The sequence below is a fragment of the Zootoca vivipara genome, chromosome 2 (assembly GCF_963506605.1).
Source record: "Zootoca vivipara chromosome 2, rZooViv1.1, whole genome shotgun sequence".
Lineage (NCBI taxonomy): Eukaryota > Metazoa > Chordata > Lepidosauria > Squamata > Lacertidae > Zootoca > Zootoca vivipara.
The window spans coordinates 111,353,150-111,379,395 of NC_083277.1; the positions used below are offsets into that span (position 1 = coordinate 111,353,150).

The 26,246-nt window shown below is 47.3% G+C and overlaps 1 protein-coding gene across 2 annotated transcripts in view; it reads left to right on the plus strand.

The window, feature by feature from the left end:
* TIMELESS (timeless circadian regulator) overlaps positions 1 to 26,246 on the plus strand; it is a 50,596-nt gene that overhangs the window by 14,800 nt on the left and 9,550 nt on the right. For both annotated transcript variants that reach the window (XM_060272037.1, XM_060272038.1), the window contains exons 7-24: positions 1,318 to 1,473; positions 2,955 to 3,088; positions 3,586 to 3,673; positions 4,750 to 4,929; positions 5,770 to 5,987; positions 6,260 to 6,363; positions 7,954 to 8,123; positions 8,530 to 8,646; positions 10,810 to 10,961; positions 11,934 to 12,031; positions 12,193 to 12,316; positions 13,699 to 13,900; positions 15,317 to 15,468; positions 16,126 to 16,211; positions 17,375 to 17,498; positions 19,009 to 19,091; positions 20,021 to 20,163; positions 25,946 to 26,186. In XM_060272037.1, the coding sequence (XP_060128020.1) occupies positions 1,318 to 1,473; positions 2,955 to 3,088; positions 3,586 to 3,673; positions 4,750 to 4,929; positions 5,770 to 5,987; positions 6,260 to 6,363; positions 7,954 to 8,123; positions 8,530 to 8,646; positions 10,810 to 10,961; positions 11,934 to 12,031; positions 12,193 to 12,316; positions 13,699 to 13,900; positions 15,317 to 15,468; positions 16,126 to 16,211; positions 17,375 to 17,498; positions 19,009 to 19,091; positions 20,021 to 20,163; positions 25,946 to 26,186 (2,572 nt within the window). The remainder of the gene's footprint in view (positions 1 to 1,317; positions 1,474 to 2,954; positions 3,089 to 3,585; positions 3,674 to 4,749; positions 4,930 to 5,769; positions 5,988 to 6,259; positions 6,364 to 7,953; positions 8,124 to 8,529; positions 8,647 to 10,809; positions 10,962 to 11,933; positions 12,032 to 12,192; positions 12,317 to 13,698; positions 13,901 to 15,316; positions 15,469 to 16,125; positions 16,212 to 17,374; positions 17,499 to 19,008; positions 19,092 to 20,020; positions 20,164 to 25,945; positions 26,187 to 26,246) is intronic.

Genomic DNA, 26,246 nt, shown 5'->3' on the forward strand with positions numbered 1-26,246 from the left:
CCTCCCCGTCTTATACATGGGGGGGGTGTTATACACGGGAAAATACATTATATAATAATGGGTTGGCTTAGGCTTAACTTGAAGCAGAGGCTTGCTGGTTTACACATTCACATTATACACACATCACTACACATTCTACACATTCCCTATGTGCTATAGTTAAATCTGCTGGATAAGGGGTGAAGGGGAATGGGAACAGTCCTGGGTTTTGCTTGTCTCTGGTATATTGCGAGAGATTAGCTTGCTAAGTCACGCTTGTACGTGAGGTGGCGTGGTAGATTTCCACACACAACCTGTGAGGTGTGTCAGTAGTTCTGCTTAAAATGTGCATTGCACAATGCCTCCATTTTACTGCTTTTAGATTATATAGGAGTGACCCTAGCAAAACGTTTGAGGGATTTTGCTCCTGGTCTGACATTGCTGACTAGGTTAGCACTGCTGTGTTACAGTAAGGGAAATGATGGGCTGATTTCCATAATAAGAGCTGCTGGCTTTTCTTCTCCTTATGGTGACAGTAAAAATAGTTACTGAGAGAACTTGGAAGTCAGTAGAAAATCTGGGATGGTGATGCACCCAGGTATGGAATATTGCACTCTTGGAGACGTTATTTTTTTGGGGGGGGGGGTTATACCGCCCCAAAATATCAGGGTGGTATAAAATGACAGGTACCATAAAAGCAATTCAAAACTTTACACAGATTTGGTGTCCTCCCAAGTTCTCACAGCCCTTTATAGAGAGAGAGTGACTATACTGAGTTAATTAATCTTGATACGTGATGGTGAAGTTCTTCAATTTGACAAGTTGTCTTGTTTGTCTTTCATAATTACAGTTTTTGTTGTTGAACTGTATATAACATGGGAAAGCAGTTTACACGTTTGCACAAACGTATATGTATGTACAGTGGTACCTTGGTACTCGAACAGCTTGTCTCGCGGATGCCGCAAACCCAGAAGTGAGTGTTTGCGAACGTTTTTCGGAAGCCAAATGTCCGGCGCAGCTTCTGCGGCTTCCGCTTGAGTGCAGGAAGCTCCTGCAGCCAATCGGAAGCCATGCCTTGGATTTTGAACGGTTTCTGGGGACTCCCAGAACAGATTTAAGTTCAATAACCAAGGTACCACTGTATATACGTTTAACACAACCTTATTGTTCCTTGGAGTGCAGTTTGAAAGCCAGCAATGGACAGTGTCCCTGTCCTCGACAACCACAGTGTTCTTCCTTTCCCCCCACCCTTTGGTATCCCTACTCAGAAGAAGAGGCACCTTAGGTTATCAGGACCCCAGTGCCCTTGTACTCAGACTCTTGTGGTCTTTCCCATAGAACGTTGACGACGATGCCAACACTCATGACCGGGTGCTGTGGGCCATCCACATCAGTGGCATGGATGATCTGCTCAAATTCTTGGCCAGCTCCCAGAGCGAGCAGCAGTGGAGCCTTCACGTGCTTGAGATCATCTCCCTTATGTTCCGGGACCAGGTAAGCAAGGGGAGGAGGAAGAGGGTTGGGCAAGGCGGGTGATCATCTTCCGGCAGTTGCACCCAGGCCTGCTGAATTGCTGGTTGGGCTGTCCATTGGATACAGTCTCTGTGTTAGAAGTTGGCACTGCTATTTTTCTAGAAAAAGAGGTGCCAGAGCTCACCATGAACACCTCCCTTGTTCTCTTATGCAGTCGTACCTTGGAAGTCAAACGGACTCCGCTCCAGAAGTCTGTTCGACCTCCAAAATGTTCAGAAACCAAAGCGTGGCTTCCGATTGGCTGCAGGAAGCTCCTGCAGCCAATCGGAAGCCCCATTGGCCGTTTGGCTTCCAAAAGAATGTTTGAAAACCAGAACACTCGCTTCCGGGTTTCGATCTTTTGGGAGCTGATTTGTTCGGGAGCCAAGGTGTTTGAGATACACAGTATGACTGTAATGGCAATGGTGTCCACCAGAGAGGTGCCGGAACTGAGTTTCCGGCTGAAGAAACGCTCTTGAAGTTCGGAATGAAACCCCAGGAACTTAGTGGCATTCAAAACTTATATACTGTGAAAAGGAAAGAATGAAAAGGGAGAGCTTGAATTTTGATACAAGATGAAAGAGGAGATGGCAATAGTTTCCACCTGTACTTGTGAGAGACTTGTGGGGTGGGGTGTAATTGGGGCGGTTTTTGGTGGGTTGGGAAACAGCGGTTGCTAACAAAACTAGTGAATGTTCTCTGTGATACATAGGAACAGGACTTCCAGGTTTAGAGGCAATGTGCCTTCAGATGCGAAGGGCAAAAACTGACTTTTCTTGAGCGTGATCATTTTGAGAGTCTTTTCACCTGTTCACTGTTAGGTGAAGTAGTGGGTGAGTTAGTTTACATTACCCAAGGATGGGGAACCTGTGTCCCTCTAGCTGTTCTCTAGCAGGCTGCCTTGCTGACCAAGCCAGCAGGGCCCAGTGGCCGGGCATGTTGGGTGTTTCAGTACACCAGCATCTAAATGGCCACAGGTTCACCATGCCCGGTCAAACCTAACATAGTTGTCCTTAAGCTTAGCATTTTGTGAGCCTTCTCAAAGTTGGGAGGCACAGGAGACAGGCAGAAAGATTGCCTTGTCATCTAGGCCACCTGCAGTGACTACTGTCTGCCGGGGATTGGGTTGGTATTGGGTGAGCCTAGCCAGTGGTGGAGGAACCCTCTCTGGCACCCGGGGCAGTGCAGCCCATACGGACTGCTACTCGCACGTGGCGGCTGCTGTACGGTATGGAGTGCGCATGTGCGGCAGCCTATACAAACGCTGTGTGAGAGGCAGCCAGTACGGACACACGGACGGACGGCACACGCCCTCGGCTGCTCTACAACTGGGGGGAGGCAGGGGCCATCTTGTCACCCCTCCCAGAGTGGCACCCGGGGCGACCCGCCCCCTACGCCCCCCTCCTATGCCCCGGAGCCTAGCTCAGGTTGCAGGAAGTCACAGAAGTCTGTGTTCCCAACAGAACCCAGTGCAACTGGCGGCAACAGGGCAGGCCCGCTCAGCCAAGGAGCAGGGCGCAGACACAGCTGAGTTGGAGCACCTGAGGCAGAAGGAACTGGCTGAGAGGAAGAGCCGGGTTCTCCAGCGGAGCAGCAGGTGAGGCAGCGTGGATTCAATTTAAATCAAATCAATTTAAATCACTAGTCAGTAAGACCTAGTGGCGCTGTGTGTTAAACTACAGAGCCTAGGGCTTGCTGATCAGAAGGTCGGTGGTTCGAATCCCTGCAACGGGGTGAGCACCCGTTGCTCGGTCCCAGCTCCTGCCAACCTAGCAGTTCGAAAGCACGTCAAAGTGCAAGTAGATAAATAGGGACCGCTACAGCGGGAAGGTAAACGGCGTTTCCGTGTGCTGCTCTGGTTCGCCAGAAGCGGCTTTGTCATGCTGGCCACATGACCTGGAAGCTGTACGCCGGCTCCCTCGGCCAATAATGCGAGATGAGCGCGCAACCCCAGAGTCTGTCACGACTGGACCTAATGGTCAGGGGTCCCTTTACCTTTACCAGCAAGACCTATGCTTCTAACACTTCTGATCTTTGATTCAAACTATGCTTGTTCCCCTGATACATGCATCTGTTTCGCCCCTTTCCCCGCAGGCACTCTCGTTTTGGTGGCTGCTACGTCATTCAGGGCCTGAAGTCTTTTGGAGACAGAGACGTTGTGATGCATAAGGGACTACAGAATGTAAGTTGATGTGGGTGCAGGTGTGTGTGTGTGTGTGTGTGGTGGGGAGAGTTGTTGCCTGACAGTGCACAAAGTCAAAGGCCTGCCTTTGCTACTTTGGATTGCGAAGTGTGGTTTAAATATAGTAATTTAATTCGCCGACATTGTAAATGCTTGCATGCGTTACTGTGTGTTTAAATTGGATTGGTTGGAAACCGAGTTCTAGAGAGTTCTGTAGGAGTTCTCATGTGATTGGCTATCGTTGGACCCATGGGAGGTATACAGTGAAGGAGAGACTCCATTTAATGTGAGGCAAGATGACTGTGTTTTAGAATCCACAGTGAACACTGCTAGGTTGAATCGAGTGTCGGAGTGCTGCTTCTCTGCTTGGGAGAAAGAGCAAAGCTGCAGGAGAAGGCATAAGTGGGTAATCTCGTAGGAGCTGCAAGGCATGACCTAATTGAGATACAGAAGGATGAGTGCTGAGCTCTGGAAAGAGAGGAAAAAACAGTTGTTCGGAAGTTAGAAGAAGAGACCGTAAGCCCGTGCTTGAACAAGCACATGACTGTAAATATTATGTTTTAATTCATCTATAACTTGAGTTTCTGCAAGTAAAGCTTTTGAATGTTAAAATCTGGGCATTGGTTTAATTTCCAAAGAAGGGTGTCAGGCATGGTTTGAGCTTCTTAGCTGCGTTTTCGCTACTTCAACAACAACAGAAAGTCCCCACTTGCCTACTTTAACAAACCCCCTCAACTGCAGAGGAAGTTGCAGTTGTGGATTCTTCACCTATACTCCTCCTCTGGTGCCCTTGCATACCTCAGGTGTGGAAAACCTGTGGCCCTCCATCCGTCGCTGAACTATGCTTCCCCAGCAGCCCCAGCAAGCATGGCCAATGGCCAGTGATTATGGGAGTTGTAGTTCAACAACATACAGAAGGCCAGGGGTTCCCCACACCTGGTGCGAACCTCCCTCCCATGCTTGCTAGAGCAAGTAGGTTTTACAGGCAGGGGGAGAGTAGGAATAGGGCAGGAGAAGCTGCCGCTGCAGCCATCCCCACCTTCGTATCTTCTCTGCACTCTCCTGTTCCTGGGCAGGTGAAGAACTACAGCCACGATCTGACCAAGGAGGTACGGCGGGTGCCAAAGAGGCGGCAGCTTGCCCCTGATGGCGAGGGCGTCTCTCGCCGGTCAGCCCTCAACGTGAGGCTTTTCCTCAAGGAGTTCTGTGTGGAGTTTTTGGAGAACTGCTACAATCGCCTGATGTATCTGGTCAAGGTGAGAGTGGTGTCCGTATACTGCCAAGCGAGTTTGGGGGTGGCAAATGGAGCTTCCTGGAAAAGGGAATAGGGAGGGGAGGGGTGTTTGTGGTACAGAGCTGCAGCACCATCTATCTCAGGGATATATGTTCCTTACCATAAAAGTGCAACTCAGCCGGATCTGGCAAGACGTCATCCTTATTTCTGTTCTCTTCTAGATCAGAACTTTGCATTTTAAGGATTTAATTTTAACTTTTGTCATTGGGCAGTAAGGGTTTGATCCATAGCTGCCAAGTCTCCCGTTGTTCGCGGGAAACCCCCAGATTTTAATCCCGTTTCCCGCTGTTATCCCGAATAGAAAAAAATCCTGGAAATTCCCCGGATTTCCTACCTGCCAGGGAGGCTCCATTTCAGGTGCTGCTCTGCCTATGTCTGGGCACCGGAAATCGGGCAGAGCAGCACCGGAAGTCGCTTCTACGCATGTCTGTACATGCGTAGAAGCCACTTCCAGTGCCGCGCCGCTGCTGATCCCGCATTTTTCAGCGGGAGACTTGGCAGTTATGGTTTATTCCAGTGACGTCGTTGCACAAACAGGACAGCTTCCACTTGTGCAACAGACCCTCCCCCATCTCAAAAAAAATTTCTGCATCGGAGAGTTGGCGGAACCCCCAGAATGGATTGCCGGTCGATGACTTTGCTGGATACAACCCAGTATAAATATTGTAAATGTAAACAGGTGCTGGTTGCTGTGATGGGTGACAAATGCCCTGGAAACGCATGGGGATGAGTAGGTCTCATAAGGACCTCCCTCCAGTCCTTACTTATTGTGCCTTTTCTCACTTCTCCCCCCATCCTGCAGGATCACCTGATCAGGGAAAAGGCCCAGCAGCACGATGAGACCTACTACTTATGGGCCATGGCTTTTTTCATGGCCTTCAACCGGGCTTCATCTTTCCAACCTCAGCTGGTTTCTGAAACGGTTAGCGTTCGGACCTTCCACTTCATTGAGCAGAGCCTGACCAAGTACTATGAAATGTTACTCATGGATAAGAAGGAGGCTACTTCTTGGTCTAGAAGGTAATAATAGTAATAGTAATAATTATAATTATAATATAATATAATAATTTATTATTTATACCCCGCCCATCTGCCTGGGTTTCCCCAGCCACTCTGGGCGGCTTACAACAGAATATTAAAATACAATAATCTATTAAACATTAAAAGCTTCCCTAAACAGAAGGTAAGGGGGGGGGTTAGTCACCCTGCTGGGTTTCCCCCTCTTGTTTTGGCTGTGTGACTCAGTCCTTTTATCGCTTGGCCTCTCATCCTGTCTTCCCTTGTTTCTCCAGGATGCATCTGGCTCTCAAAGCCTACCAGGAACTGCTAACGACAGTGCACGAAATGGACCATTCGCAAGAAGAAGCCTTGCGCAACAGCAGCCACATCATAAAGAGTGAGGATTTTTAGTTGTAGAAAACGCAACCTCTTAGGACAGAGGTTTTCAACCTTTTTGAGTCCACGGCTCCCTTGACCAGCTACATTCTTTCGGCCGCAGCCCTGTGGGGCTCAGGAGCCCAGTTGTGTCACCCTTTGCCTCCAGACCGGCAGACCCACACCCTTTTTCAAGCACCTTCCCTTGGGGTATGCTTCCTCAGCTTCTCCCCTCTCCTTGGGAGTCCTCTGGGCAGCCGCTGCCCCTGGTCTCTGAGCTGTCCTCCCTGCCCCCCAAAGAGGTGCCTTCTCACACTGCCTCACAGGGGCCTGGGAAGCACCCCCTGGCCAGCCCCAGAGGCACCATTCGCCTGCGAAGCTTGTAGCCAGGGCTGTTGCAACAAACAACTGTGCAAGCCTTTGGGAAGCAGAGATGCGAGAGGGAATCAGAGGAGGGAGGGAGCGAAAGAGGGGACAAAGGCTAGTGTTGCCTGTGGCACCCCTGATCACCATTCAAGGCAGCTCAGGGTGCCACAGCATACTGGTTGAAAACCACTGTCTTAGAACAATGTTATCTCTGTGCTTAAGACCCATTTCAGGGTTTGATAGGCAATGACTTGAGAGCTCTACGTGTTGGGTGGCTATGTTGTCTTAGGAGGCACTTTGGCAGACTCCAGAGATGATAATGGAGAAGAAAGAAATGGTTGTCCGCTTGCTCTTGTTTTTAATTTATGAATTGCCATTTATACACGTCTTTTTAGAAATGTTATCTTTAAGAAACAGCTAAGCTGCTGAAGATCTTGTTGGAAAGACAATAGAAAACAAGCACCTAAAACAAGAGACTTTTCCATACAGCTTGAAAAGCTTGTCCAAACAAAAATGTCTTCTGTTTCAAGGATGTACCGGTAGTAGGCACTGGTCAGGGATACTGTTCCACAGAACAGGGGTATCTGCTCTGAATCCCTTCTCTGAGTTACTGTGCTTTTGATATTTTTAGGACTTGGAAGGAGAAACTCCTGCAGGACACAGTGACCCTACTGGGTCTATAAGGCTGTCTCAAGGAACCTGGTCCTGAGCTGGACACAGGTTGCCCGGCCCCCAAGTGGATTTAGCATGAAGTGCTTAGGATCCTATTCCTTCCGCTATTTTTTTGTCTTGTAGAGCAGGAAACGCTGGCTTGTGTGTATGGATGTTAAGTAAATTGGAGTTCTTGTTATAAATTGCAGCAAGAGAAAGACACCAAGAACTCTGGTCAATGTGAGTTTCAATTGTGGGATTAATCCCTACTCGCAAGTCAGCGATGAATTATAAATTATAACAAACAATGATCCATTCAATTGTATGTATTCTAACAGAGATTACAAACTCAAACAAAAATTGCAAACTCAAAACTGTTATGAATCTTTGCGAAGCTGAGTTTGCAATTTTTGTTTGAGTTTGTAATCTCTGTTAGAATACATACAATTGAATGGATCATTGTTTGTTATAATTTATCACTGACTCGCGAGTAGGGATTAATCCCACAATCGAAACTCACATTGACCAGAGTTCTTGGTGTCTTTCTCTTGTGTGTATGGATAGCACTAACAACATGACCCCCTCTTTCTCCCAGACAACATTTTCTACTTGATGGAGTATCGCGAGCTGTTCCTCACCCTCTTCCGTAAGTTTGACGCGACAAAGCAGCCCAGGTCATTCCTGAAAGATCTGGTGGAGACCACTCACCTTTTCCTGAAGATGCTGGAGAGATTTTGCAAAGGGAGGAACAACCTAGTGGTCCAGGTATATTGGTGTATGGGGACAAGGTCCGTTCCATGCGGGGAAGCTGGCGGGTCCCAAATAGGCCGCACTTAGGCCTCTCCATTTCAGCCAAGCCACGCAGGCCTGCCCTTCCCTATACGTCATATAGGGTGTCAGGTGTGGGGATAGGTAAGGGTGGGGCTTTGCAGACACCAACGGACAGCTGATTGGCAGTACCTGTGAAAGTACAATCCGTGCTTCCCAAGCTGATTGTTGGCATCTGTGAAGTGCTGCGCACACTTTCTGAGCCCGAGAGGATTGATTTAATCACTTTCCGTGGGCTGTGCTTGTGGATGAAGGGTTCTAGGAAGGCTACACTTCCGCCAACAGCCCCTTTTCCTCAAAAGCTGGCTCAGAAACCAGGAAGCTGTTGGTTTGTTTGCTGCAGAGCAAGAAAATCAAGAGGAAGAAGAAGCCTGCTAGCTCGACTGTGCAGCCCCGAGCACCCGAGGAGCTGGAGAAGATGTGGCCGAGGCTGGCTGAGCAAATTGATAAATGCATAAAGGTAGGATAATGGGAAATAACCAGTCTTGACACAGCAGCTTGGGGGCTCCTGTATTTTGTTTTCTAGCTGTCTGGAAACGGAGAGCGGTGGTTTTGCAGCTCTCTTGTTTGATCCAGTTCTAAAATGCGCAAGATTCTGAAGTCATAGGAACACAAAAAAAGGGAGCTGCCTTTTGCTATCAACTTAGACCATTGGCCCACCTAGCTTAGAACTCTCTCTGTGCAGTGACTGTCTAGGGCAGGGGTCAGCAACCTTTTTCAGCCGTGGGTCGGTCCACCGTCCCTCCTACCATGTGGTGGGCCGGAAATGAACGAATTCCTATGCCCCACAAATAACCCAGAGATGCATTTTAAATAAAAGCACACATTCTACTCATGTAAAAACGTGCTGATTCCCAGACTGTCTGCGGGCCGGATTGAGAAGGCAATTGGGCCGCATCCGGCCCACGGTCCTGAGGTTGCCTACCCCTGGTCTAGGGTTTCAGAAAGGGACCTTTGCAGTCCCCATCTGCAGGGCTTGAATCGGGGGGGGGGGTGCCTCTACACACAAAGCTGTATCATTGAGTTGCAACCACTCCTCAAAAGTCATGCAGAGCTTTGCATACAGATACGGTACAGAAAATAACATGAGACTCAAATATTCTGATTTTTTTTTAAAGTCTTCCAAGTGCATGGGGAAATGTAATAAGGCAAAGGGGGTAAAACCCCTCACCCTACTTTCACCTGAGCAATTTTATAGTATAAAAGCTAAAGTGCAAAGCTAATATTTTGCAAAAGGAAGTAAATTGTCTCTGTTCCAGTTGGAAATTCTATTACATATTACATTTGTATCCAGCTTTGACTGCAAGAAGCTCAAGATGGCATGCATGGTTCCCCCCTCCCTTTTTGATCCTACCAACAACCCTGTGAGGTAGGTTAGGGGGAGAGAGAGTGTGACTGGCTCAAGGTCACCCAGTAATAATAATAATAATAATATGATTTTTATTATTTATACCCCTCCCATCTGGGTGGGTATCCCCAGCCACTCTGGGCAGCTTCCAACAAAATATTAAAATACAATAATTAATCAAATTATTACTCTGGCTCTGGTAGTATTGCCTAGTGATCATATTTTCTAGTTGTGTGGTGTCTGGATACTGGTCTGTGAATGTTCAGTTGCCAACAGTGGTTTGGTAACGCTTGTTTCTCAGTTTCGCTTTTGCATCTTGCTAAAATCTTCTCTAGAGAGGTGTGAAAACTGATGATAGTAGTGCAATAGCACACTAAATTTGCTCAGCCATCATTCATGCAGTGCCTTCTGGAAGCCAGTAGGGGGTAGGGTTGCTAACTTTCCAAATGTTCAGCTGGTTTTGTAAGTCCCCTAGCCCTGTTTTGAGATGCCATGACAGCCTCCTTTCAGAAGATTTGATAAAAAGCATGTGTTTGGAATGCAGGCAGGCTTGCGTTAAAATTAAAAATGTTCCTATCATTTGACGGGCAAAAGAATAACGCCCTGGTCAAACAGAACTCTCCAGTGTGTGTGGCAGAAAAATCTTAGGGTGAATCTGCATTCTTTGAAAGTTTACTTACTTTATTAATCTTGCCTTTGTTGGAAATACATCTGGCGTTTCTTTCTTTTTCTAAAATTTAAAAATTTATTTATAAACCTGAACTTTATACATTTCATTAATTTTACAATCATTTTAATATTTCAAAGCTTGGCTTCCTTTCCCCTCTTTCTGCAGTTCCTTGAATTTATTCTTTAATATATTCTACATACCCAAATTCATTTATTTTGCTCATTTAATTATCTACTTTAAATATATACTCTTATGAAACTGCAGGTTATTACAGTAATACTGCCATTGTTTTTATCTGTTTGCAGTTTGCCTGTGAATATTGAATAAACCATTTCCATTCTTTTATAAAAAGTTTGTTATCTTGATTTCTTATCTTTCCAGTTAGTTTTGCCATTTCTGCATATTCCATAAGTTTTTGTATCCATTCTTCTTTTGTCAAGACTTCTTCTTTCCACTTTGGGGCAAATAACATCCTTGCCGCTGTAGTTGTGTACATAAATAAATTTCTGTACAATTTAGGTAGTTCCGTCCCTATAATTCCCAGAAGAAAAGCTTCTAGGTTTTTTTACAAAGGTTATTTTCCAGCATCTCTTTCTTGCCATCAGGGTCCTGAGCCTCTCCCAGAGGATGTTGTCCCTTTTGATGCTGCTTCGGAAATTCCACTGGAGGAGCAACGAGCTGAGGCCATGGTACGGATCCAGGACAGTCTACTGGCTGGCCAGGCACCTGAAGCTCTGTCCCTCTTACGTTCAGCAAGGTAAGGAAGTGGCTTCAGTGAATGTATCAGTGTCCTTAATAGTATGTGAAGGACTATTGGTGAATCAGAGGAGCTGCTAGAATCATAGAGTTGGGAGGGACCCAAGGGCCATCTAGTCCAACCCTTTGCAAATACAGAAATCTCGGCTAAAGCATCCATGACAGATGGGCATCCAACTATCTGCTTAAAAGCCGCCAAGGAAGGAGAGTCCACCACCTCTTGTGGGAGTCTGTTCCACTGCCGAACAGCTCTTCTTGTCAGAAAGTTTTTTCCGTACGTTTAGTTTGGAAACTCCTTTCTTGACACGCAGAGTTGACCATCTCTGTGTTGTCAGAAACCTGAAAAGTAAAGGAAGTGTTGGAAGCAGCTAGGTTTTCAGCTTCATTAAGTGTTCTTTTAGCAGCCCTCTTTAACAAATGAACATGTGCAGCAGAAGGGTCGGTCTTCTTCCAGAAATGCATGGCCAATGTGAACTTGGCAGTGTGTGTGTGACCCTTTTCTGGAATAACAAGAAGGCAGGTCTCTGTCCCAAGGAGCTTGCAATCTAAATGTTGACATGAGGGACTAAGAGGAGGAGGAGATGGTTATGGGTTGGGGTGTGTGACATGGGCAATATGGGGGTTCCACACACACCCCCAATTATGAAAAGATTGCCAGCTTCACATAGGCCTATTTTGTTCTTTAGACATTTATCGAAAATATTCTTAGGAATGTTATTTGGAAGGAAACATTTATGAATGAAGGCCAATCGGATGCATCTCTATGCACAGACATAGACACAAGGCACACAAGCAGTGGTGTTTGCTGGATTATTACCCTTATTCACAATTCTATAGTTGCTAATGGGGCGTGTGGGCATGTGGACTTGGTTTTGACCCAGTTCTTGATGTTGGAGTGCAGGAAGCATCAACCCTACTCTACCCCAAATGTTGCACGCAGCTAATAACTCCCACTTTCCTTCTATTCCGTAAGGGAGGTGTGGCCAGAAGGAGATGTTTTTGGATCGTCCTCCCTTGGCCCAGATGAAGAGGTGGAGCTGCTGAGGCAAATCTTCTTTGCCAGCCTGCCTCGTGAGTGTCCATTCTACATGAGTCAAGTAGAAAGGAACAGCAGCAACAGGGCAGGGGGGGGGGAGGGCTGCTAAGGATCTTCCCGAGGGAAGTGTCCCCTTCCCTTCCTGTGGATTCTCAAATGCCCTTACATTTCACACACCCCCTTCAAATGCGTGCAGGACAAACAGCACCTGAGACAGATGAACCTGAGGAGGCAGCTGAAGAAGAGGAAGTCGCTGAGGAAGAGTTGGCGTCTGTAAAGGTGTCAGAAAGGGAGTTCACTTTCCTGGATTACATGAAGCGGTAAACAGAGTTTTGTTTTGTTTTGTAAGAGCTTTTTAAAAAATATATATCCTTCTGTGTGTCCAGGGCGTTTCAAATGTCTTGAGGCTGTTTCCTCTGTCATTCTTGTCCGTGTCATTTTTTGACACCCTTTCCCCGCCCCCCAATCCATCATAAAGGCTAGAAACTTTACTTAACAAAAAGAAAGAGAGACTGAACTTGAGGAAGCCGAATCCTGTGCCCATTACCACATTTTGCACTTCTGTGGAGTCGCAGTATGCAAGCAGCCTGTAAGGGGGAAGAGGTTATAGAGAACCTCCCCCTCTCATCAGGGGCAGTCCGTCTCCAAGCAGTCATGAAAGCGCAGTGTCACAGGCGATGCGTTGCGACTACTCTAGAGTAACGACTCTCCAGACCTTTGCCTTTTCATGCTTTTATTAAGTGCAGGCTATTTACAGTGCTAGAGCTTTACAGGATACATCTGCTTAGTCTGACCCAGAACCCTGGAATGGCACGCTCCGCGTCTTCTTCCAACATAAGAGTCTGGGCACCCCAAATCTCCCGCGTTTCCTCCTGCGTAATTCCGGAACTGGAGGGGAAAAGGGTCTCCTTTCCATGTTTTCCTTCTCCCCCTCTTCCCCCCCTCTCTCTTCCTCTCTCACGTGCAGCAGGGGCTCTCCTATGCGGCCAGAGCCCCGTCTCCTCTCTCCTCCTTCCTCACTGGACTCTTCCCCCTCCCCGCTGGCGCCGCTGCTGGTGGAGGAGCTGCTCCTCAGGATGGGGGGGGGCTCTCTGTACTCTTTCCCCCTCACACGCGGGGTCTGAAGGGGCTAGTCAGGAGACAGAGAAGGAGTGCCAGGTCTCTGGCAGCATGGGAGAGCCCCTGCTCCACAGGCGGGAAGAGAGAGAGGCAGGAAGGGTGGACGGGGAGAAAGCAGATCGTAGACCCTTCCCCCCCCCCCGACACCGGAATTAAGGAGGAGGAGAAAGGGGAGGAGATTCACTGTCCCGAGGCTTTTATGTTGGTCAAAGTCGCGAAAAGGGGCAGTGCCAGATTCTGAAATGGAATGAGAAGCCATGAACCGACAGCTCGCTACACTGTAAATAACGTGCACCAATAAAGACTTCTGAAAGACAAGTATGTGGAAGCTCGTTACTCAAGAGTAGTCTGAACCAGTGTTTCTCAACCAGTGTGCCTCCAGATGTTTTGGGACTACAACTCCCATCATCCCTAGCTAGCAAGACCAGTAGTCAGGAATGATGGGCGTTGTAGTCCCAAAACATCTGGAGGCACACTGGTTGAGAAACACTGGTCTGAACAACCCCTGACACAGCCCTAACTATAAATATCTCGCCCTGGTCTTTACGCTGAACGTGTTTAATATCTACACCCTGGTGTGCAGGTTTGCTAGTGCCAGTGTGGTCAAGGCCTATGTCCTGCTCTTCAAGAACTACCAGCAGAACAGCGCCCACACCAACCACTGCGTTGTGAAAATGTTGCACCGCATCGCCTGTGACCTCAAGATGGAGGCGCTACTCTTCCAGCTTTCTGTCTTCTGCCTCTTCAACCGGCTCCTCGGTGACCCTGCTGCTGCAGCTTACAAGGTGAGGGTTCACGGTAGCTGTGTTGCCCTGTGCATCATCAGAAATGTGAAGGCTACTGTCAGGGAAGGTTCTAGCAGTGAACGTTCCCTGACTACCGAACTGGAGAGGCACCAAGGCTCAGACAGCATCCTAGAGCCATTACTGAAATCTAAGACGGACACTCAGGGGGAGGGGGAGGGAGAAGTGTCCAGCGGGGAGATGGCCCTCCCTTTCAAGTTCGCGTCTGAATGGAGACATTCCAGGGCACGTAAACGTAAAGGGAGGCGATTTGGAGTCCCACGGTTGTTATGCTGGGGGAGGAGCAGGCAAGGGGCATTGGGGGAATCTGCGTCAGACTGAGCAGACATGTGTTCTTGAAACTGGAATTGCACTGTATATATCAGGCACAAAATAAAAGTCTTAAAGACAGAATGGCTGTGGAACTCGTCTCTCAGCAGTAGCCAGAAACGATCAGCTACAATCCTAAATTCATCTACAAAGGAGCAAGCCCCCCTGAAAACTTTGTTCCTAGGTAAACATACCCTATTTTTCTGTGTATAAGGCTAGGTTTTCCCCCTAAAAAATGTCCTAAATTTAGGGGCGTCTTATACATGGGGGTGTCTTATAGACGGGAAAATACAGTCTGTGTGGATTGATCTGTGAACAGGGAAATTGCAAATTCAAATCGTGCCTCTACCGCCCAGATGACTGTAGCAGTTTCCATCCTCTCTGCCTGCAAGATGCCTTGTTGCAAGGTTGTTGTCAGAATTAATGAGAACATTGTTTTGAATGTTTTAAGGCACTACGTGTATTCGATGCCTCCCTTTTGTTTTTTTTAGCAGTACCTAGCCTTTTTATCTATCCTAATTTCAAAAGACATCTGAAGGCAGCCCTATTTAGGGAAGCTTTTAATATTTAATGCTGTATTGTTTTAATGTTCAATTGGGAGCCGCCCAGAGTGGCTGGGGAGACTCAGCCAGGGGTATAAATAATAAATTATTATTATTATTATCTGCATGTCAAAAAGGGAGGGGCCTTTTTACATAATCTTTTGAGAATCATCAGGAATGCCCTTTTGGATTAATGTTTGTTTCTTTGGCAATTTGCCGAGGAAGGAATCTGGCATGAGTCAGTTGGGGGAAAACAAAAAGTTGTTTACGTTTTATAAAGCGAGCTAAGAAGAAGAAAAAAGTAAAGACAATTCCCAAATTGCAGATTTTCTGCCTGCTTGAATCTGACATGTATCCTACCTCCTCCTATTTATGCAGTATTATTAAGGAAACTTGAAATATCTGTCTTGTCTAAGCAGTCTGAGTTGGGGGGGGGGAGGGAAAACATCTCTCCTTTTTAAATCATGAAATATTCCCGTAGCGCTGAGCAGCAGTGACTTCTGAGCCCTGAGACTCAAAATAGATAAATACTTCTCTCCAACCCTAGGAGCTGGTGACTTTTGCCAAATACATTGTGGGCAAGTTTTTTGCGTTTGCAGCCAGCAACAAGAAGGCCTACGTGGAGCTGCTGTTCTGGAAAAGCACGGCTGTGATTCGGGAGATGACTGAAGGCTATGGTGTGGCAGAGGAAGATGAAACGTGAGCTCCTGGAATATTTTCCAGCAACTTTTTAAGTTTCTGAAGGGGCGTTTTCAGAAAGGAGTGAGGGGTGCAGGGCACCCTCCTCCACAAAGTGGCCACTCTCTCAATATATTCCTTTTTTTGTTTTGTGGGGATGCTTATTATTTAACAAATATCTATGTGTATAAAGCAGACAATGGAACAGAAAAAGAACCTCATAGTACAAAATTACAGTACAATGCAATATCCTATATAACAAAGTCCCTGTGTCTCTGCGTCCAGATTCCCTGTGTCTCTTTGTCCGCGCATTTTGAAGACACATAGCAAGTGAGGGGCCCTTTTGCCTTTAAATTGAGGGTCGGAGGGAGGTAGCACAGCATTCAAGGACTTCCACGCAGGGTTGCCACATCATGGCAGCCTTGGAGTGACAGGAGAGTTTCCGGCGTCTTCTTCCTACTTTCCCTCACATGCTTTTGGTGAGCAGACCTCCAAATGCGCGTGGGTATTCACATGTGAAATTGAACAAACCACCAGTTCACTTTTAAAATTATTCCACATCAAATACCAACTAAGAAGAATTAAAGTTAAATCTCTCTTTATTGTGGGGGACGGGAGCATAAAACCACACTTCAGCCTTCCCATCTAAATATTTATTCTCTCTCCTTTTCCAAACAGCTCGGACTCCCTCAAGGCTGCTCATTGGACTGAGGAAGACGAGGAGGAGCTGAAGGAACTTTTCCACAAGTACAAGGAAGTGGAAGGTACCAAATGGCATGGATGGATGTGTGCAATCCAAATATAGCAAGATTGAGACTCAATATAGGATGCCTGCATTTTATTCTCCGGTCCTCTTGGATAGGGTTGAATGCTGAATGCTACCACAAAAAGGACTTCCGGGTCCATAATTTTTTTGGGGGGGGGGGGAGAGGCACTTTGAGCTGGCCCCATGTTGCAGTTTGGGATGAGTGGTGTGGCGGAATGGTGCCTGATGATGATTCCGGTTCATCATGGGTTAATCTATCACTCCAATTATAGGCAGGTGTTCCCTGGGAGGCGGAGCTAGATGGCATTCGAAATGGCAGTTGGGAGTCGGCAGTTGGTCGGCAGTTGGGAGTCGAGTGTTAGAGAGGGATGCAGGAGCTGCATTAACAAGTCTGTGTTATATGAAAAGAAGATGATGAACTAAGAGTTTAAACAAATGAAACCATAAAGAAATATACATGGTCTCCAGTTAAATAAAGCTTTCATCTATGTTGTGTCAAATTGGATGTTCCTCCTTATCCCAGCAACGTACCTAAACTCAAAAGGGTGGTGACTGAAGAGGGGAGATAAAACTAAGCCTGAGGAGCAGGTGGATAGTTTGCATCTCAAAGTCACGCACAGGGGAGGCAAGTGGAGGGAAAGAGTGCCTTGCAGTGGCTAAAGTGCTGAGGTGAACCTGAGCTGAGAGGGAAACCTTACTGAGGGCACAAGATTGTTCCTGTAATATATGCCTGGAGTTTTTACGGATACAGAGCCACGTTATTTGGAAAGCTGGAACTGTACTCTTATGTACTAGCAAACCCATATAAAAACGGGGAGTTTATTTGGGAGAAAGAAGGAATAGTGGGTTGTTTGAACAATAGCTGAATTCCTTCAGCACACTGTTAGTAATAGAGAAGGGAGGATCGTCAGAAGTGGCAGATCCTAAATCTGAAAAGGCTAATGAAGAGTAGTGGCAAGTAAGAATTGCCGTCGAGCCACAGACAGGGAAGCTTTTGCCAAAGCGACAGGTGTGAGCAGGTAGGTGAGCAAAATGTGTAGGCCACTTCTTGGTTGGGGAAAGCCTTTTGCTACTTTATTTTTCCTACATGGGAGTGGAGAGCCTGATCTTCTTCCTCACCCAGCCACTAAGCCTCTCCCCTTTTCCCTTCTTCAACACCAGGTGAAGATATCCTTGACAACATCCTTGCACACCTGACGGCTCGCAACTGGACACGCAAGCAGGTGGCCAAGCGATTGGTGCGCTTGGGGCTTGCAAAGAGCCTACGGGATTTTCCTCGGCAGAGGTGGGTCTTCGTTCAGAGGGCTGCGACCTTCCTCTCTCTGATGGGCTGCCTCAGGGCTTTGGCCCACTCGATAACAATTGTAGGGAAAGAGTGTGGCTTGCCTCTTCTATGGTTTTCTCTCTCTCTCTCTCTCTCTCTCTCTCTTTCCAGAATTCCTAGTGGATTCTGCTGGTTGTGGGTGCAGAATTTTAAGCCCTTGTACACAAAAACCGTGTGCAAATACTGATTTTTCCATGTTGTTAGGCAGCATGCAGAGGCTGCCTGTGGAAGCCGTTAGAAAAGCTGCTGCGCCCTTTTATTTTGCAAGATAATCATACGCTTGAACATTTAGATAATCTCTTTTAGGGCACGCGATCTGAATGTCCCTTCGCTCACGTTTTAAGCGAAACAAATCAGGGGCAGCCCACAGAGTTGTTCTCATCCTAAATATTTGTACCTGCATATCAGAATTGTCTTTCCAGATAATGCAGGTTTTATGATGAAAATGTACTGTGTTTTGTGACGTGAATAATGCATCGAAGAAACACATTTGCTTATGTGCTGAATCTTCAGGTTTTTTATTTGGTTCAGCTAGTCATAGGGAGGGGCAAAAAGCTCGCAATGTTTTTTTTATTCAATAATATTAAATAGACATAAAGCAAATTGACATTTTTTTTAAAAAAAAATGTGGTTCTGAAAATTCACCGGATTATAAAACGACATTCGTTTTCTAATAATATAATCTCTAATGAAAACAGCTGCATATCCAGATAATTTACAGAGTTAAAAGTTGTTGTTTAGACGTCTTAGTCGTGTTCGACTCACCGTGACCCCAGGAACCAGAGCATGCCTTGGAAACTCTCACTTCTCAAAGCTGCTCCTTTATTATGTCCATGGAGTTTTCTTGGCAAAATACTGGAGTGGTTTGCCAGTTCTCCAGGTGGATAGGTGGATCACATTTAGTCTAAACTCTTGGCTATGACCCGTCCGTCTTGGGTTGCCCTGCACGGCATATAGCTCATAGCTTCTTGGAGTTTTTCAAGTCCGTCCGCCACGACAAGGCAGTGATCCTTGAAAGGGAGAGTTAAAAGTAATTGATAGCTAATTTCAAATAAAGCAAACGAACGTAAAAATTACTAAAACAATTTTGATATGCATAATTTTAATATCACTTCAATACTACTTTTTCAGTACAGTCATACCTTAGAATCCATTCCAGAAATCTGTTCAACTTCCAAAACATTTTGAAAACGGAAGAGCGGCTTCTGATTGGCTGCAGGAAGCTCCTGCAGCCAATATCTTGTGCAATGCAATTTTACAGAATATGCACAGCCCTGCCCTTCTCCCTCATGTGATTCAGTCCATGCAGGCTTCTTACTGGAGAACCTTGTCCTTTTTTTTTTCTTATTCTCCTTGCTGCACCTTATAGTTTCACACACACACCCCTTTCCTTGCTTGCTGGGAAATGTTGAGGCGTGGAAGGGAGGCAGGTAGCGCCATAGTTGCTATTGTGGTGTGCTTTCTTTGGCAGGAAGGGGACGCGCATTGTATTGTGGACAGAGGACCAGGAGCTGGAACTTCAACGCCTCTTTGAGGAGTTCCGGGAAACAGATGGTGAGGGTCTGCGTGGTTGGAGCATCCCGAGTTTGCAACCATTAAAAGGGATGCCTGCTCTTGTAGAGGGGGCGGAGCTTAATACTTTCTATGCCAGGGAATCCCTGCCTCCTTAAAGCCACACTCACAGACTTCTTTGGTGCTGTGTTTGCTCCTTTGCCGGGGTTATTTTTCCAGCAAACCTCCAATAACCAGGGTTATTCAGCCCCTTCACCCACCTCTGCTTTCCCCCAGCTCCAGAATAATATGTGCAGCACTTAAACCAGAGCTTTCCAAACGGTGTGTCGTGACAAATTAGTGTGTCGGCCTGCAGCGTGTCACACGATATGTGTCTGTTAGTTAGAGGTTAGTTTAAGCCACAGGGGTAGGCAACCTAAGGCCCATGGGCCACAAGCAGCCCATGGGGGTTGTTTAACTGGCCCACGAGCCGCCCGCTGAGTCCCTGTGCGCTGCGCTAAACCAGGGCGGTGCAGGGACTCGCTTCCGCGGTGCAGAAATTGCATCTGCACAGATGCCGGAAATTGTGTCTTACGCAGACGCTGGAAATCGCAACCGCGTGCGCTCACGATCCAGCCCACGGAGGGATCTCTGCTGGAGTCAACTGGCCCAGGCGAGGTAAACCTTGCCGACCCCTGGTTTAAGCTCTGGTTTGCTAGTAAAACGGAATTACTGTGTCGCGAAATGATGCATATGTAAAAAGTGTGTCATCAACATGAAAGGTTAGGGAAGTTCTGACTTAAGCAGTAATATATTTTACATTTGGCATTTCACGTATGGGGTTATTAACAGAGGTGACGCCAGAATGGTGTCTGAAAAGAACGATGCTCTCGGCATCCATGAGGGCACACAGAAGTGAGGGCACACAGAACCATTCCTTCTTGGGAGCTGAGTGTCGATTGAGTCCTTCCACGGTTTCTCCCTCTCTGCAGATATCCTGGCCAATGTGATGAGACATATCACCGCTAAGCGTTCCAAGGCCCGCGTTGTCGAAAAGCTGCTCAGCATGGGGCTGGTGTCTGACCGAAAGGAGCTCTACAAAAAACGCAGGCGCAAGCCTGGCTCCCTTGCTGCGGTATGGCACCTACTTTCTGTTCTGTTCGTCCGTTCTTCTCTCCTGCCTACGTGTGAGTGATAAAATGCTTGTGTGAATGTGCATGGGTACCTTTGCGTCATTGGACAGATTATTATTATTATTATTATTATTATTATTATTATTTGAATTTATATACCGCCATATACCTGGGGGTCTCGGGGCAGTTCACAGAATAAAATCAAGGTGTAAAACCACAAAATACATAATAAAAATAAAAACAACAACCCAGTAGCGCCCCCCCCAAACCCCATATTTTAAAAGGACATAGGATCTAAATCACATCAATCAAAGGCCTGGTTAAAAAGGGACGTTTTTGCCAGGCGCTTAAATGTGTATAATGATGGCGCCAGGTGGACGTCCCTGAGGAGAGCATTCCACAGACGGGGAGCCACTGCAGAGAAGTCCCGTTCTTGTGTTGTCGTCCTCTGGACGTCTTGAGGAGGGGGCACACAAAGAAGGGCCTCAGAAGATGATCTCAGGGTCCAGGTAGGCAGCCTTTGAGGTATTTTAGTCCTGAGCCATCTAAGGCTTTATAGGTCAAAACCAACACTTCGGGTTTTTTAAATTAACAATTTATTTATTTTCCAAAAAGATAACATCAAAAAGTAAACATAATAATAACAGTATATAAAGGGGGGGGGAACCATCAAAATGAAAAAAAAACACTGTATTTTTGCTTGACTTCCCTCCCCTCCTCCTCCTGGTTTCATTGTTTAATACTTCTTCACACACATCCTTAAAACCTTTTAATCTTAATAGTCCGATTTTTAAGCCTTGTTCATCTTAATACAAGTGAGTTTCAAAAGTTATGCTAACATAAAAGTATATACACAAAGCTTTAAAGATGAGCACCAAATCTTTACCCCTTTTGTAATAATTCCTTTTTCTGTCTTGGATTCTACATTGACTAAATTAACCTAAATGGTTCAATAGTTTAGTTTGCCAATCTTCTTCATCTTCTTTGCTGGAGGCTTCTTCCTTCTGCGGGGGCTGGCTGGTCTTGGGCCTGGCATCCACTCTCACGTACAGGAGCAAAGTCTTTTATTCAATAAGTCCAACAATTCCTGTACTACTCAATATCATAACTTCAGGGTTCATTTTCCACATTGCTTTCAGATACAGTATGTCTTATCCTAGGCCTTTTTAATAATTTCAAAACCCGCACTTCGAATTAGCACTTCTAGCAGACAAAAGCAAGCAAATAAGGATCCTTTGTTTTCGAAGCCGCTCCCCCCCCCCAAATTGTGTTCTCTAGGCACCACGGTATGAAGAGTTTACAATAGTCGCTTCATCTGGGCTGGGAACAGTTAAGGAGCAACTAGAACATGGTGACTGGACCGGAGTAGTTGGAAGGGACAGGAAAAGGGTGTGTATTCTCTTTCATATACCGGACCATGGTACGCACCGCCGTCTTCAAGTTTGGCTTTAGCCCTGCATAAATCCCCATTCCAAGAAAGCCGCTGGCCCCGCCAGTCACAAGTAGCAGCAAATCATGGGTTATGTCTACGGCGCAGTTAATAGCACGCTCTCGTGCCCGTTCTGTGCAGTTCAGCTTTGCATAGTACACGCTGGTGGCAAAACAGTAGAAGGTGCCAACCCAAGGAATCCAGTCCAGGACCTCATAGATTTTTGCCTCGATCTCATTGTCACAGTACTCCGAGGTGGAACGGCGGACTCTCGCAAGCTTGCGGCATTGGTGAAGCCAGGAGGAGGCGCCATAGCGGGGCAGGAAGTAGCTGCCCTTTCTTTCCACCACGTGGAAGAAGCTGCTGCCGTTGGAGGCCACTCCGGCACAGGAATCCCCTAGACGCTGGCAGGCTTTGGAAGCCTCCGGAAAACCCCGGTAGACTTTGTGCGCCTTGCCGTGCAGGAGGGATCCGTTCACCGGCAACAGACCTCGGCAGTGCCGGACGGGCGTTTGCGCAAGCTGGTCCAAGTTGAACTGCAAGGCAACGCTGCTCTTCCTCTGACCAGGGGAGTGAGTGGTGTTCAGAGTCCCGGCCATCGCAAACAGGAGGTCGTCCGAATCTACCTGTCCTAGGTCCTCGTAGAGGTGCAGGACGAGGGTTTCCGCATGCCCGCTACAGCCTGCCCTTTGCAGGGCCAGCACTAATGCAGCTCGGATGAGGGTCTGGGAGAGCTTGGGCACATCAGCAAAACCGTCCAGGGCTTCAGGCATCAAGTCCTCACAGGAAACCCCTTTTCGGGGCAACTGGGGGGATTGGGGGGAGATGGAGCTCAGGAAGATGCGGAGAGGAACAGAGGTGGAGTCAGAGGTCAGTGGGTGGTCTACAGAAGTCTTCTCCCTGGGATTCGCCATGGACAGCAAGTGCACTTCTGATTCATGGCATAGGAGCAGGAAGCCGAAGAAAGCCAAGAAGGCCTTGGGAGGCAGCGAGGGCAGGTACATGTTGGACAGATTCATTGGAAGCCCTGTTGAAAGGAAGAGACAGAATATCTAGCTCTTAATTGGGAATCTGTATGGAGGAGTGCGGCATTGGGGTAGATAAAAAGGTAAAGGTAAATGACCCCTGGATGGTTAAGCCCAGCCAAAGGCGACTGGGGTTGCGGCACTCATCTTGCTTTCAGGCCGAGGGAGCCAGCGCTTGACCACAGACAGCTTTCCAGGCCATGTGGCCAGCAGGACTAAGCCGCATCTGGCGCAACAGGACACCGTGACGGAAACCAGAGCGCACAGAAACGCCATTTACTTTCCCGCCACAGCGGTACCTATTTATCTACTTGTGTTGGTGTGCTTTCGAACTGCTAGGTTGGCAGGAGCTGGGACAGAGCAACGGGAGCTCACTCTGTCACAGGGATTTGAACCGCCAACCTTCTGATCTGGAAGTCCAAGAGGCTTAGTGGTTTAGACTGACTGGGGACTGCAGACTTCTAAGTACATGGAACTAGGGTTGTTAGGAGACTCCTATTCCCCTCAGTTACCAGAGTAACTCTGGGAAGAGGAATGGACTCTTAAACCCATCTGTAAACTATAGCTCTCGAAGTGGAATAGGAGTCTCCCAGCAACTCTCAGCACCGCAACAAACTACATCTCCCAGGATTCTTCAGGGGAAGCCATCACTATTTAAAGCGGTTATCATTGTGCTTTCAATGAATGCTGGGACTATGCCCTGGCAGCAGCCAGAGTTAAGTCTACATGTGAGGGCATTAGGAGTTTGTGTTTGCTTCCTTAAAAAAAAACACCTCTGCTTGCAGCTGCTTTCTGTGCAGAATGTGCCCTAAGAAAAGCTGCTGGAGTTTGGACTCCGTGCCCCAAAATGAGTGCTTGCTTCACTTCTTTTTGGATGGTTGAAGTGAAAGTCGGCCTTCCCCTTAAGAGGGAATTAATCTCACCCAGCATTTTGTCAGGTCTAGACAGAGATCTCGAAGAACGCCTACTCTGCTGAGTAATCCCACACAGGGCCTGCTGAAGAGTTGAACAGCCAATAGAAAGCCTTGTCTCCTGCTTGAAACAAGGGTCACATGCACTCTGTACATTGAAAACACATGGCTTCTGCCAAAGAACCCCGGGAGCTGTAGTTTATTAAAGGTTCTAGGAGCCGCAACTGTGAGTAGACCAGTTGCCAGGATTCTCTGGGGGGTGTCATGTGCTTTAACTGTATTATTCAGCCCTTCATCAGGAGCATGTTTTGGCTAGAATGCGGCAGCTTTAAGAACAGGAGGCCATACCCTCCCAACATTTAATAGGGATGTCGTATGTAGTAAGTTTAATATCTATACCCCGCTCATCTGACTGGGGTGCCCTAACCTTTCTGGGCAGCTTCCAACACATATAAAAACATAGTGAAATGTTAAAAAAATCTTCCCTATACAGGGCTGCCTCCAGATGTTTTCTAAAGGTTATATAGTTATCTCCTTGGCTCGGGGGTTGCATAACTCTATACCCTCCAACATTACTCCCATGAAAATAGGGAGGTCCTAAAGCTGTACGTCGGCTCCCTCGGCTAGTAAAGTGAGATGAGCGCCACAACCCGAGTCGTCCGCGACTGGACCTAATGGTCAGGGGTCTCCAGGCACGTCCAACAGGTAGATCGTGATCGTACCGGTAGATCACTGGACGTCCGCGGTAAATCACTGGCTCCCCCCATAGAAGCTTAACAACTTTGGCTCAGCTAAAAAAAGCTCAACGTTTTCTCCCTGCACCCCCCAAAAAATGGGGCTTTCCTCTCCCTAAAAAAGAGCTCAACTCTTTCACCTGAAAAAAACAGGACTTTTGTTCCTAAAAAAGCTCAACAACTTTGACCTGACCCCCCCCCCCAAGGGTAGATCACTGCCAGTTTTTAATTCTGTGAGTAGATCACAGTCACTTGGGAGTTGGCCACCCCTGCTTTAAGGCATCCCAATGGCCAGGGATGCTAGGAATTGTAGTCCAGCAACAAGTGGAGCCCCCCCCCCCCGATTCCCCATTCCTTGTGCAAACCCTCAAGATCTAGGTCACAAATTGATGGGAGATGAAAAATGAACAAGCGAGCATTCAAAAAAAACCTAACATGTTATGTCCCGAAGGTTACATCCTGTACAGGTCAGAGTTCTCTATGGAGTTGTTAAAGCTGCTTAAAATAATAGCAATCAGGGTTCTTCACTGGGGGGGAAATGTTACGACAAAGCAGTGTCTTTTCCCTTTGGTGCAGGCAGTTAGGAAACAAATCAGGGCACAATTTCATAAAGCAGCTGAGTCAGCCATTAATTGCAATGCAGCCAAGTTTGCTCACACAAGGAACTCCTAGAGATCTGGTCCATGTCACAGCATCTGAGCTGCTTCTACATGCCAAGATTTTTATTTTCTCCAGATGCTAATCCTCATTCTAGAAACAGAAGGTGCTTTCCTGCTAGCCTAACACACCATCCTGGCAGTCATCTTCAAAATGAAACCCTGAAGTTTGCTCCTCTACAAGTCTCCTAAAATCTCCCCACCCCCACCCCAAATAGCATGCTGGCCCCTGCCCATCCACCAGAATGGAGCAGCTTACCTGTTTGGAGACGAGGCACGGGCGTATAATTACCAAGCTGGGAATGCAGAGCCGTCTCCCCGGCGCTTATATATCTATATTCTGGTTGGCCAGTCTTATCAGCAAGACCCCATTGCAACACTCGGCTTCATTATCAAGTTAATTCATTATCATCTTGCCCTCTCCCTTTGCAAGGGGCACAGATGTATTCATCCTCAACTCATTTTGGTTTCTGCTGCAGTTCTCTGGCTTTGATTCAGAAGCTACTTTGAGCAAGAATTCCTGTAGAAGTCTTTTGCAACCAAAATGATCAAAGGGTTGGAGCTATTCACTTAGCGAGCAACGGTTACATTTGGGGATTTCGAGTTTAGAAAGGACTAAGGGCAGAGATGACAAGAGTTCTATAAAGTTGCGCAGGGTGTGGAGCTGAATGCCTTCACTGCAGAGAAGGCCTGTTTTCATGTTGCCACCCTCTGGACCTCTTGAGGGGGCACACAAAGAAGCGCCTCAGAAGATGATCTCAGGGTCCGGGTAGGTTCATATGGAAAGAGGCGGTCCTTGAGGTATTGCGGTCCTGAGCCGTTTAACCAGCCGTCTTGGGCTGGTTGGCTCCCTTTTCTCCTGCAGCAACTTCAAGATGGGCCTTGCTGGCATTGTTACCTTTGGGTGTACCTGTGGGTAATGGTTTGATCCCCCCCCCCCGGCGTAGTGTTTGTGTTGGCAGTTGGAGGAGGAAGATGCTTCTTGTTAACTATGATCCCCATGGCAAGCTATCTTCTTTTCCCTTTCAGAACAAGGACATGTTCCCCAAGGACTTTGCAGTACCTGACCTGGACGAGGCTGAGGAAGATGACGAAGAGGAGGAGGAGGAAGAAGCGGATGACTTCGATAGCGAGGAAGAGGGGGAGTCAACCTGGAAGGATGGTGGCCATGGTGTAGGGAAGAGGCCGTTGGGTGGGCAGCCTAACAGGAAGGGAGGAGCTACATCGGAAAGAGACCGCCAGGAGCTTGTGCGGTGCCTGAGGCAGGAAGGTGAGAGCCTGGTGGCAAGAGACGGAATTGTAGCATGCTGCGGCACAGCTCACAGAGGCA